The 12,264-nt window shown below is 46.0% G+C and overlaps 1 protein-coding gene across 1 annotated transcript in view; it reads right to left on the reverse strand.

Moving 5' to 3' along the window:
- Nucleotides 1–606: 606 nt before the first annotated feature.
- The window catches only part of VSIG10 (V-set and immunoglobulin domain containing 10), a 49,434-nt gene continuing 37,776 nt past the window's right edge, over nucleotides 607–12,264 (reverse strand). The window contains exons 5-9 of the mRNA XM_011964545.1: nucleotides 7,920–8,213; nucleotides 5,859–5,969; nucleotides 5,552–5,567; nucleotides 2,598–2,806; nucleotides 607–895 (exon numbers count right to left, since the gene is read on the reverse strand). Of these exons, the coding sequence (XP_011819935.1) occupies nucleotides 840–895; nucleotides 2,598–2,806; nucleotides 5,552–5,567; nucleotides 5,859–5,969; nucleotides 7,920–8,213 (686 nt within the window). The 3' untranslated portion in view covers nucleotides 607–839. The remainder of the gene's footprint in view (nucleotides 896–2,597; nucleotides 2,807–5,551; nucleotides 5,568–5,858; nucleotides 5,970–7,919; nucleotides 8,214–12,264) is intronic.

A 12,264-nucleotide genomic window follows, 5' to 3' on the forward strand; every position in this document is an offset into this window, starting at 1 on the left:
GGTACAGGTCGAGTCAAAGCTGAATGACGAGCTCATCTTCAATGTAGCTTTCCAAGCTTTCCGAACGAGACAACAATAAGTGAGCAATTTCCTCATCTATTTTATAGGTGAGGAAATTGAGGCCAAGAGACAGGTAAAGAATTGTGCCCTAGCCCATGAAAGAAGGAAGCAACAGAGCCCAGATTCGACTTCAGGTGTTTCTAACTCCAAAGCCTGAACCAAACTGCCTTCCTCTGACTGGCATTGGTACTTGGAACTTCACCTGTTCCAAGGAATTGATATTTGCGTGGTGGCACGGCTGAGGCAGGAGAATCGGTTGAATCCGGGAGGTGGAGGTTGTGGTGAGCCGAGATTGTGCCATTGCACTCCAGCCCGGGCAATAAAGGGAGACTCGGTCTCAAAAACAAAACAAACAAAAAAACTAGATACTGTGCAGCAACTGGAAATCACATTGTAGAAAAAAAAAAAAAAAGTGGCAAAAGGCACCAAGACCCAGCGCTTCCCTGACCTCTGCTCCCTCCAAATAAGCATCTATCACAGCAAATCAACCTGGATAAAGCCAGGATTCACAGCAGAAGTGGCACCTCAGACACCAAAGCAGCCTTCCTTCTCAAAGCTTTTAAACATCATTGGGAAAACTTAGAGCAAATCAAACCGACGTTTTTCAATAAATGGAAGGAAAGATGTGTGTGCTTGGTTTTGTTTTTTGCTGAGACCCAAATGTTGCTAGTGCAAGCCCCGGCCAGGGGTGCAGGTCGAGTCAAAGCTGAATGAAGAGCTCATCTTCAGTGTAGCTTTCCAAGCTTTCAGAGCAAGACAACCATGGACCATCCTCTTCTTCAGACTGGCCTGTCTTCTTCTTGAACAATGTCACTTTGCTCCTCACTGCTGTCATCTGCACAGGGGTGAAATAAACCCAATGCTTGGTAATCAGAGTGTGATTCTATTTCAACCATCAGTCATCAATCATCTCAGTGATTTCTAGTCCTTTCCTGGTGAGTCACAGAATGGGATCTCATGGAGAAGAAGGTGGGTAGGGTGTGTTTTCCCCTTTTCACCTGTTTTCTACACTCAAAACCTCTAGGCATGCTTGATACCAGCCATCCTTCATGTCCTCTGCTCACGCCCCTGCCCTCACCTCTCTCCTTTCTGCTTATTCCAACTCAGCCGTCCTAAAGCCTTGCTTCATGTCCACCTCTTCCATAAAGCTTCCCCTGACCAGTGCACCCCTCCAGGCTCTTATCTTTCTCTGAGGTCCCATAATTTTTGGTTCAGTGGCACGATCTCAGCTCACTGCAGCCTCAACTTCCTAGGCTCAGGGGATTCTCCCACTTCAGCCTCCCAAGTAGCTGGGGCTACAGGTACATGCCACCATACCCAGCTAATTTTTTGTACTCTTAGTAGAGACGGGTTTTGCCATGTTGCTGAGGCTGGTCTCAAACTCCTGGGCTCCAGTGATCCGCCCACTTTGGCCTCCCAAAGTGCTGGGATTACAGGCATGAGCCACCGCGCCTATAATTTTTAAATATTGTCCATCAGGCAATTAATCAAATATCTTTCTGCAGCAGCTCTTCTACTGCTCTCTCAAAGTGTTGGTTCAGTCTTGCTCCTGTTTCCATTTCCCCTGTGGGTTTTAGTTTGTTCACCTAAACTGGTTTTTTTTGTTTTGTTTTGTTTTGAGACAGAGTCTCACTCTATCACCCAGGCTGAAGTGCAGTGGCTCAATCTCGGCTCACTGCAGCCTCCGTTTCCCGGGTTCAAGTGATTCTCCTGCCTCGGCCTCCGAAGTAGCTGGGATCACATGCACCTACCATGCCCAGCTAATTTTTGTATTTTTAGTAGAGATGGGGGGGTCTCACCATGTTGGCCAGGCTGGTCTCAAACTCCTGACCTCAAATGATACACCTACCTCAGCCTCCCAAAATGCTGGGATTATAGGCGTGAGCCACTGCACCCGGCCTGAACTGGTCTTGTAAAGCCCCTGCATGAAGACGCTAACAGTTTCTCTTTTCTATTCTCCCACAATGCCAATATTGTGCCTACCCTAGACCAGGACCTTGGTAAGAGTGTGTCAATTTGATTTTCATGTTGGTAGTTGACAGTAGTCTCAGGTTCTAGACTAAAGTTTAGCTATCTTCCCCAGCCTTTAAAAAACCAAACTCACCCCTTAGAGATTTCCTGCTGAGAAGCTCACTGCAGTTCAGAGGTTTGTGGGCTTTTTTGTTTTGTTTTGTTTTTTTGTTTGTTTTTTGAGACAGGTGTCCCACTGCTGCCCAGACTGGAGTGCAGTGGCGTGATCATAGCTCACTGCAGCCTGGACCTCCTACACTCAAGCGATCCTCCAGCCTCAGCCTCCCAAGTAGCTGGGATCACAAGTGCACACTGCCATGCCTGGCTAATTTTTCTTTCTTTCTTTCTATCTTTCTTTTTTTTTTTTTTTTTAGAGACAGAGTGTCACTATGTTGCCCAGGCTAGTCTCGAACTTCTGGGCTCAAGTGATCTTCCCACCTTGGCCTCCCAAAATGCTGGGATTATAGGCATGAGCCAACATGCCTTTGTTTGTTTTCTGTTTATTCGTTTAAGGAAAAAGAGCTTACCTTGTAGATCCTGGAATCCATTTCCCATCTGTTCTATGTTCCCATTCACCAAGGCGGTCACTCTGTGAATGTGGTCCTGCTTAGGTATTTCTTTTGGCAACTCCTCTCTCTCATGTGCTTCCTCCTCTTCCTCTACTGCAGCATCTTCCTCCTCCTCCTCCTCCTCTTCTGAATCCACCAAAACCATGACATCATCCATGTTTTGTCCCCTAATTTCCAAAGGGAAAAAATAATCAAGAAGATTTCCTATTTTTCCCAACTTCAGCCCTCACTGAATAGGAAACACTAGATTTTTTGCGACCCCATTAGTAATATGGAAAATTCCTCAGGCACTCAGCTTGGTGAAGTAATGAGATGATGGTGTGGTAACCAAAGAGAGAGATGCTGCCACAAATTGCTTCAGATGATGGTATCTCATGCTGGGTTTGTTTTATTACTCCGTTGCTCCTCGGGCAGGTGACCATGTCCCAGGCATCTACCATTTCATGTCCCCTTACAGCAGGTAGACAAATGTTTTTCCTTTTCTGAAATGCCCTCATTCTGCTCTACTTACCGAAATCTGTCCCCCTCCTCATTTTGGAAGACACAGGTAAAGTCCTCTCTCCCCCGCTAAAGACCTAAATTAATGATTCCATTCAGAGTCCACACTGTAGCTTATTTACTGTCAGCTCACTAGCTCTGCCTACCCAGCCAGACTTTGCATTTCAGACTACACATTTCTTTTTCTTTTCTTTTTTTTTCTTTTTTAAGATGGAGTCTTGCTCTGTTGCCCAGGCTGGAGTGCAGTGGCATGATATTGGCCCACTGCAACCTCCACCTCCTGGGTGCAAGCAATTCTCCTGCCTCTGCCACCCAAGTAGCTGAGACCAAAGGCGCCACCACATCTGGCTAATTTTTGTATTTTTAGTAGAGACGTGGTTTCAGCATGTTGGCTAGGCTGGTCTCTAATGCCTGGCCTCAAGTGATCCACCCACCTTGGCCTCCCAGAGTGCTGGGATTATAGGGCATAAGCCACTGTGCCCGGCCTGGACTGTGCATTTCTTCTTTTTTCTTTTTTTGAGACAGAGTTTCGTTCTTGTTGCCCAGGCTGAAGTGCAATGGCACAATCTTAGCTCACTGCAACCTCCGCCTCCCAGGTTCAAGTAATTCTCCTGCTTCAACCTCCCAAGTAGCTGGGATTACAGGCATGCGCCACCACACCTGGCTGATTTTTTGTATTTTTAATAGAGATGGGGTTTCTCCATGTTGGTCAGGCTGGTCTCGAACTCCCAACCTCAGGTGATCCACCCACCTCAGCCTCCCAAAGTGCTGGGATTACAGGCATGAGCCGCCGCACCCGGCAAAACAAACTTTTTCAGACGGAGTTTCACTCTTGCTGCCCAGGCTAGAGTGCAGTGGCGCGATGTCGGCTCACCACAACCTCCGCCCCCTGGGTTCAAGTGATTTTCCTGCCTCAGCCTCCTGAGTAGCTGGGATTACAGGCATGTGCCACCATGCCCGGCTAATTTTGTATTTTTAGTAGAAACGGGGTTTCTTCATGTTGGTCAGGCTAGTCTTAAATTCCCAACCTCAGGTGATCTGCCTGTCTTGGCTTCCCAAAGTGCTGGGATTACAGGCGTGAGCCACTGTACCCAGCCTGGACTATGCATTTCTTAAGGAAGAAAGAATGAAAGTCACAGGTCAGTCACCTGCCCAGGGAGCTGTGTTACATTCTCATTTAATCTTCACAAACCCCTTGGTGAAACAGATCAGGAGACGAAGGCTCAGAGAGGGTCAGGGATTTTCTGTCGGTACAGGGCTTGGGAATGGCACAGCTGTCATTTGAACCCAGGTCCAATGGTCTCAATGCCTTTTCCTCCTATACCACACTGATGCCTCCGGTGAGAAACAAGCCCAGGGAATGACAGACTTACTGAGAGAATGGCCCTCCAATACAGGGCAGTAAAGGTAATGTTTTGCTACGAAAGATGGTCCCAGAACAATAACATCCTGTTGTTATGAATAGGTAAAGAACTGTTTTTCCATAGGATCATAGAGAAGAGTACTCTGCTCCCACCCAGAATCTCCTTAGGAAATGTAATATACAAGTTCCATTTGGTTCCTTTGCCCCTACTGGGGTTTCCTTTTGGGAGGGGGTTCTAGGCATGCTCATAGTAGCCTTCCAAAACACTGTAAAACTGGCTGGGTGCAGTGGCTCATGCCTGCAATCCCAGCACTTTGGGAGGCCGAGGTGGGCAGATCACTTGAGGCCAGGAGTTCAAGACTAGCCTGGCCAACATGGTGAAACCCCGTCTCTACTAAAAATACAAAAATTAGCCAGGCGTGGTGGTGCGCACCTGTAATTCCAGCTACTCAGAAGGCTGAGACAGGAGAATGGCCTCAACCCAGGAGGCAGGGACTGTGGTGAGCCGACATCGCGCCATCGCACTCCACCCTGAGCAAGAGAGCGAGATTCTGTCTCAAAAAACAAAAAACAAACAAAACAAAACAAAAAACTCTAAGACCATGATTGATTCTTTCTTTTAGCTCTTTTTAGAAAATTAAATAAAACAAATGCATGAATGACTGGCTCAAAATGTACACATTGTCTTTCTGTCTCAATGACAGACCTGCAATGTGTCCAGCCCTGAGGTTTGGCGTTGTAAAAGAACACAGACTTTGGAATTGATTAGACCTGGACCTGAAGGAAGGCACTGCTGCTTTCTTCCAGAATGAGCTTGCAGAAATTACTTCATTGAGCCTCCATTCCCTTATCTGGAAAATGGAGACGTCACCACCACCGTGAGGAGATGATGAAAGGGTTTATAAGAATACCTGATAAAACCCCTACACCAGTGTCTAGTACATTGTAGGTCCTCAGTGGTAGTTGCTATTATTGTTCTTATGAAAGGAAGGGAACAAAACAGAAGTGAAGACAGATGGTGGGAATAGGTTTGAGTCTAGGGAACACTCACCTGAAAGTGTTTCCTACTGAAGAGAGAAAGGAAAAACCATTAATATCCAGTAACATCCACTTCAACCTCACAGGTTCTTATTCAGGCTAACATTTACTAGAGGAACAAATGAGAAAACTGACTCAATGTGACAGGTGATAGGGTGTCCCAGGATGGTACCTAGATGACTTATTACTGTACATCTCGACCCAACGAAGAAGCCCAGAGAACAGAACTTCAGGTGGGCGCATGACAGGGGCCATCCTTCCCCAACCCGCACCTTTTCAAAAGCCTGGAAGAGAAGCTAAGGGACCCAGGGAGCTCTTACCTTTCCAGCAGAACACAGGGCTGTAATACAACAGAAGCCCTGAGATAATGGCCAGTCCCAGCAGAAGGAGACTCACAATGGTTCCCACAATCCCCCCGATATTTACAGGTTCTGTAAAGACAAATCACACCGTTGATTCTTCCATCAGATATGTGTGCAATCAGAACACCACCTTCCTTTCTCTGCGTGGATCCAGTTCTTGTCTTATCTTGATTGCTGACCTTGGGTACGGCTTATGACCTGTCTGTAATGCCAGATAAATATTTTATCACCCAACCTCAGAGAGTTTGTGGGGATGAGATGGAGCAGGGAATGTGAAAAAACAATGGAAACTTAAAATCTCTCTGTCTACCAAACATTGAGACTATTTATAAGGCCATGGTAAGTAAGAGTGTGAGAGTTATCAATGCCATGATAAACAGAGTGATCAATGGAACAGAACAGAGAATCCAGGAACAGGTCCACACGTAAATATACTTGATATATGACAGGGTATTGAGCAAAGGAAGCACTATTTAAGAATTGGTACTAGAGTCTGGGCATGGTGGCTCACGCCTGTAACCCCAGCACTTTGGGAGGCTGAGGAGGGCAGATCACCTGAAGTCAGGAGTTTGAGACCAGCCTGACCAACATGGTAAAACCCCATCTCTACTAAAAATACAAAATTAGCCAAGTGTGGTGGTGCATGCCTCTAATCCCAGCTCCTCGGGAGGCTGAGGCATGAGAATCGCATAAACCCAGTAGGTGGGGGTTGTGGTGAGCCAAGATTGCGCCATTGCACTCCAGCCTGGGCAACAAAAGTGAAATTCCGTCTCAGAAAAAGAAAGAAAGGGGAGGGAAGGTGTGGGAAGGGAAGGGCAAGGAAAGAAAAGAAGGAAGGCAGGAAAGGGAAAAGGGAGATGAAAAGGGGAAAGGGAGAAGGGAAGGGAAGAAAGAAAGAGGCCAGGTGTGATGGCTCATGCCTGTAATCTCAACACTTTGGGAGGCTGAGATGGGAGGATCACTTGAGCCCAGGAGTTCAAGGCCAACCTGGTCAACATGGAGAGACCCCATCTCTATAAAAAATAAAATAAAAATAGACATCTATAGTAAAAATTAAAATTCAGGACTGTGGTTACCTTTCAAGAGGGGCCCAGGATGAGACTAGGCCTACAGGGAGGGTTCCCAGGTAAAATTCAGTATGCCTAGTGAAATTTGGATTTCAGATAAACAATGAATAGTTTTTCAGTGTAAGTATGTCCCATGAAATATCTGGAACACACTTATACTAAAAAAAAATATATATATATTTTTCTAAACTCAAATTTAACTAGGCATCCTGTTTTTAAAGTTCTATTGTTATTTTCTTCTTTTCGAGATGGAGTCTTGCTCTGCCGCCCAAGCTGGAGTGCAGTGGCACAATCTTGGCTCACTGCAGCCTTCACCTCCCAGAGTCCAGTGATTCTGCCTCAGCCTTCCGAGTAACTGGGATTATGGGCACCTGCCACCATGCCCAGTTAATGGTCTCCAACTCCCAACCTCAGGTGATCTGCCTATCTCAGCCTCCCAAGTAATTTTGTTTTTTTACTAGCGATGGGGTTTCACCATATTGGCCAGGCTGGTCTCGAACTCCTGGCCTCAACTGATCCACCTGCCTCAGCCTCCCAAAGTGCTGGGATTACAGGCGTGAGCCATCGTGCCCAGTCCTATTGTTGTTTCCAAATCTGGCCCTGAGACATACCAGTAACCTAATGCATGTTGGTACTATTCTATATCCTAAATGGGATGACAGTTTCTTAGGTGTTCCTTTTGCTGTTATGCTTCACAACTGATACACACTAGATATCTATTCTTTGGTGTGTATAGATAGTATGTAATTTTTGCTACCTATGTAAATATTAGTGAGTTTGGGGTTGGATAATAATGTATTCCAGCCACCTTGTCAAGTCATAAGCAAGCGGATATGCCTTCTTCCAGTTGGCAGTGACCCACGTGCAGGGAGGCACCAGGCTGTCCCCATGCTGGTGCTGGGTGCTCTGAAGCTCTGAACCCTCCTCCTTCAGGCTCAGTTCCACCACTCACCTTTCACACTCAGCCAGATTTCCACCTCCCTCACCCCTACAGGGCTGTCAGCCCGGCAGATGTAGTAGCCCTCATCCAGGTCCTGGGAGCAGTTGTGGATGGTGAGGGTGGAGTCCTGGCCGTCCTGGGTAATGAGATGGCGGCTGCTGGGCTGGATGACCACCTCAGGCTGGGTAAGGTTCCTCAGCCACAGGATCTTGGCAGGGGGGTAGGCCCCAGACACCTGACAGGTAAGTGTCACATTGCCTCCAACGAAGCAAGTCTTCATGGGCTCAGAGAGAAGGGAGGGACCCCCTGGTGATCAGAAGGTAAAGAAAGACAAATGTTAGAGATTCAAGTCATGAACTGAGATCTGCAAGAAAAATACAGTAGTCTTCTTTTTTTTTTTTTTGAGATGGAGTTTTTGCTCTGTTGCCTAGGCTGGAGGGCAGTGGCGCGATCTTAGCTCACTGAAACCTCTGCTTCCCTCTCGGGTTCAAGCAATTCTCCTGCCTCAGCCTCCCGAGCTGGGATTACAGGCGTGTGCCACCACACGTGGCTAATTTTTGTATTTTTAGTAGAGACAGGGTTTCACCATGTTGCCCAGGCCGGTCTCAAACTCTCAAGCTCAGGTGATCTGCCCATCTCAGCCTCTCCCAAAGTGCTGGGATTATAGGCGTGAGCCACCGCATCCGGCCCCAGTCCCCTTTATCCGTGATTTTACTTTCTGAGGTTTCAGTTACCATGGTCAACTACAGTGCAAAAATATTAAATGGAAAATTCCAGAAATAAACTTTTTTTTTTTTTTTTTTGAGATGGAGTCTCACTTTGTCACCCAGGCTGGAGTGCAGTGGCGCAATCTTGGCTCACTGCAATCTCTGCCTCCTGAGTTCAAGAGATTCTCTTGCCTCAGCCTCCCGAGTAGCTGGGATTACAGGCGTGAGCTACCACGCCCGGCTAATTTTTGTATTTTTAGTAGAGACGGGGTTTCACCATATTGGCCAGGCTAATTTCAAACACCTGCCTCAGCCTCCCAAAGTGTTGGGATTACAGGTGTGAGCCATCATGCCCGGCCAATTCATAAACTTTTTATCTTTTTCTTTTCTTGCAGTACTTTTAATATTCACAATTTCCTAAGTTTTAAACTGCACACTGTTCTGAGTCGTGTGATGAAATCTTGCACCATCCTGAATGAGCCTTTTTTCATCACAAGAAGAAGGCTGAGTAGATATTTTGAGAGAAAGATCACATTCGCATAATTTTTATTACCGTATATTGTTATACTTGTCTATTTTTTATTAGTTACTATTGTTAATCTCTTATTGTGCCTAATGTATAAATTAACCTTATCATAAGTATTTATGTATAGGAAAAAGCATAGTACATATAGGGTTCAGTGCTACCCATGGTTTCAGGCATCCACTGGGGATCTTGGAACATATCCCTTATGGATAAGGGAGGAACACTACCTTTCCTTCCTAATGAAGCAACTCCAGAAATTGTTCCTTTTTTCTTTTTTTTCTGAGACAAGGTCTTGCTCTGTTGCCCAGGCTGGAGTGCAGTGGCATGATCTTGGCTCACTGCAACCTCCACCTCCCAGATTCAAGCAATTCTCATGCCTCAGCCTCCCAAGTAGCTGGGATTACAGATGCCCACCACCACGCCCAGCTAATTTTTGTACTTTTAGTAGAAACAGGGTTTCACCATGTTGGTCAGGCTGGTCTCGAACTCCTGACCTCAAATGATCTGTCCACCTTGGCCTCCCAAAGTGCTGGGATTACAGGCATAAGCCACCGCACCTGGCCAACTCCAGAAATTTCTGTACCACACCTGGTGTTACATAATAATAAGCCTAACGTTAACTAAGCATTTACTGTGGGCAAGGCACTGTTACACATATTAACCCAATTCACTCTCACAGCAACCCTGTTATTATGCCCATTTTGCAGATAAGGAAACTGAGGCACAGAGAAAGTTAAGTAATTTGCTCAATGCTACAGAACTAAATAGGAAATGCAGCTATGATACAGAGTGATCAACTGTCCCAGTCTGCCCAGGACGTGGAGTTTTCCCAGGACGTGGAGTTTTCAGTCCTAAAACCAGGAGAGTTCTGGGCAAACCAGGATAAACTGGTTCCTGTATCCACAAGCTTTCCTTCTATGCTATATACTACTACATACAAAAACTGTACTGATCATATAAAAAATGGACACATATCTAACAAGGATTTCAAGGGGACAAGAGGGCAGCTGTATTTGTTTCCAATTGCTGATGTAACAGATTGTGACAAACTTAGTAGCTTGAAGCACATTTATTCTCTTACAGTTCTGGAGGTCAGGAGTCTGGAATGATCTTACATCAAGGTTAACATCAAGGTGTTGGCAGAGCTGGTTCCTTCTGGACGCTCTAGAGCAAGCTTGTGTGACCTGCAGCCTGTGGGCCAAATTCAGCCCAGGATGGCTTTGAATGTGAGGACATGTTTGCTTCTCTGTGGTGGTAGATATCATGAAAATTACGCACAGACCCTTTTTTTTTTTCCGCTCATCACCTGTCGTTAGTGTTAGTGTTTGTGTGAAATGCACTCCCATCATCCAATTACCTCCCACCAGGTCCCTCCGCCAATATTGGGAGTTACAATTCAACATGAGATTTGGGTGGGGACACAAAGCCAAACCATATCATGAGGTTTCGCTGTGTTGCCCAGGCTGGTCTCAAACTCCTAGGCCCAAGCAATCTGCCTGTCCTCGGCCTCCCAAAGTGCTGGGATTATAGGCATGAGCCACCATGCCTGACTGATCCTGGCGCTTCTCATCTCCCTTAACTTCGCCCATCCCCCCACTTTTTTTTGAGACAGAGTTTCACTCTGTCACCCAGGCCTGGAGTGCAGTGGCACAATATTGGCTCACTGCAGCCTCAACCTCCTAGATCGGCCGCCCCAGTAGCTGGGATTATAGGTGCATACCACCATGCCCAGCTACCTTATTTATTTTTTATTTTTTGTAGAAACAAGGTCTGTGTTACCCAGGCTGGTCTCAAATTTGTAGCCTCAAGCTATCCTCCCACCTCTGACTCCCAAAGTGCTGGGATTACAGGCGTGAGCCACCACGCTGGGCCTTCTCTCTTCTTACAAAGAAATACACCAGTCATTGAATTACAGCCCGCTCTAATCCAGTATGACCTTATCTTAACTTGATTCCATCTGCAAAGACTCTTTCCGAATAAAGTCATATCCACAGGTATTAGGGTTTGGACTTGAACATACCTATTTGGGGGACACAACTGAACCCCCAACCTCCATCCAGCTTTATCAGTATTTTACACACAACGCCCCGGTCACACGGGTCTTCTCTCGGGTCCTCAAATGCCAAATTTGTTTCCACCTCAGGGCCTCTGCGTTTGCTATTGCCTCTGCCAGGAACATTCAGACCACGGTCTTCACCTAGCCAGCTCCTTCTCATTCTAAGGATAGATTACCACCTCAAGGAGACCTCCCTGCCACCCTAGAAAAAGTGTCCCTCTTCTTATAAAGATCTCTCTTTTATACATACCATTTTATTATCCTCATAATTATTATCATATCTGGACCTATCTTACTTGTTTTTGTACTTTCTGTCTTCCTTCTACCTCCATGCCACCCAGGATATAAGCTCTGTGAAAGAGGAATGGTTATGGTTTTAAAAATATGTACAGACATTCTCTGACACTCCTCCCTTCAAAAAGTGGTGACTAATTCTCCCCAGTTCTCTTGAATGTGGGCTGGACTCATTTCTAATACACAGAGTGTGCAGAAGGGATCCCATGTAACTCCTGAGGCTAGGTCATAGAAAGGATAGCATCGGCTTGACTCACTCCGTCTTGAATCATTTGCTCTGGGGGAAGCCAGCCACCATGTTGGCAGGAAATTCAAGGAGCCTTATGGAGAATCCCACATGGAGAAGAAATAGTTGCCAGGGATGGGAGTGAGGACTTCAAAAGTGATTTCAGCCCCCCAACCTTCAAATCTTCCGGCTGACACCCCAGACATATAGAGCCAAGACAAACCATCCCCAATGCCCACTGTCCCCTGTCTGAATTCCTGACCCACAGAAATCGTCAGATAATAAATGGTCATTTTTGTTTTAAGCCACTATGTTTGAGAGTAATTTGTTACATAACTAGATGCTATAGTTTGAATGTTTGTCCCCTCCAAATCTTATGTTTAAATTTGATCCTCAATGTTGGAGGTAAGGCCTCATGGAAGGTATTTGGATAAGTGAATTCTCATTCTATTAGCTTGGTGCAAAAGTAATTACAATTTTTGTCATTATTTCCTTTTATTTTTCTTTTATTTTTTTGAGATGGAGTCTTGCTCTGTCGCCCAGGCTGG

Source organism: Mandrillus leucophaeus, unplaced genomic scaffold (genome assembly GCF_000951045.1).
Source record: "Mandrillus leucophaeus isolate KB7577 unplaced genomic scaffold, Mleu.le_1.0 Scaffold7, whole genome shotgun sequence".
NCBI lineage: Eukaryota > Metazoa > Chordata > Mammalia > Primates > Cercopithecidae > Mandrillus > Mandrillus leucophaeus.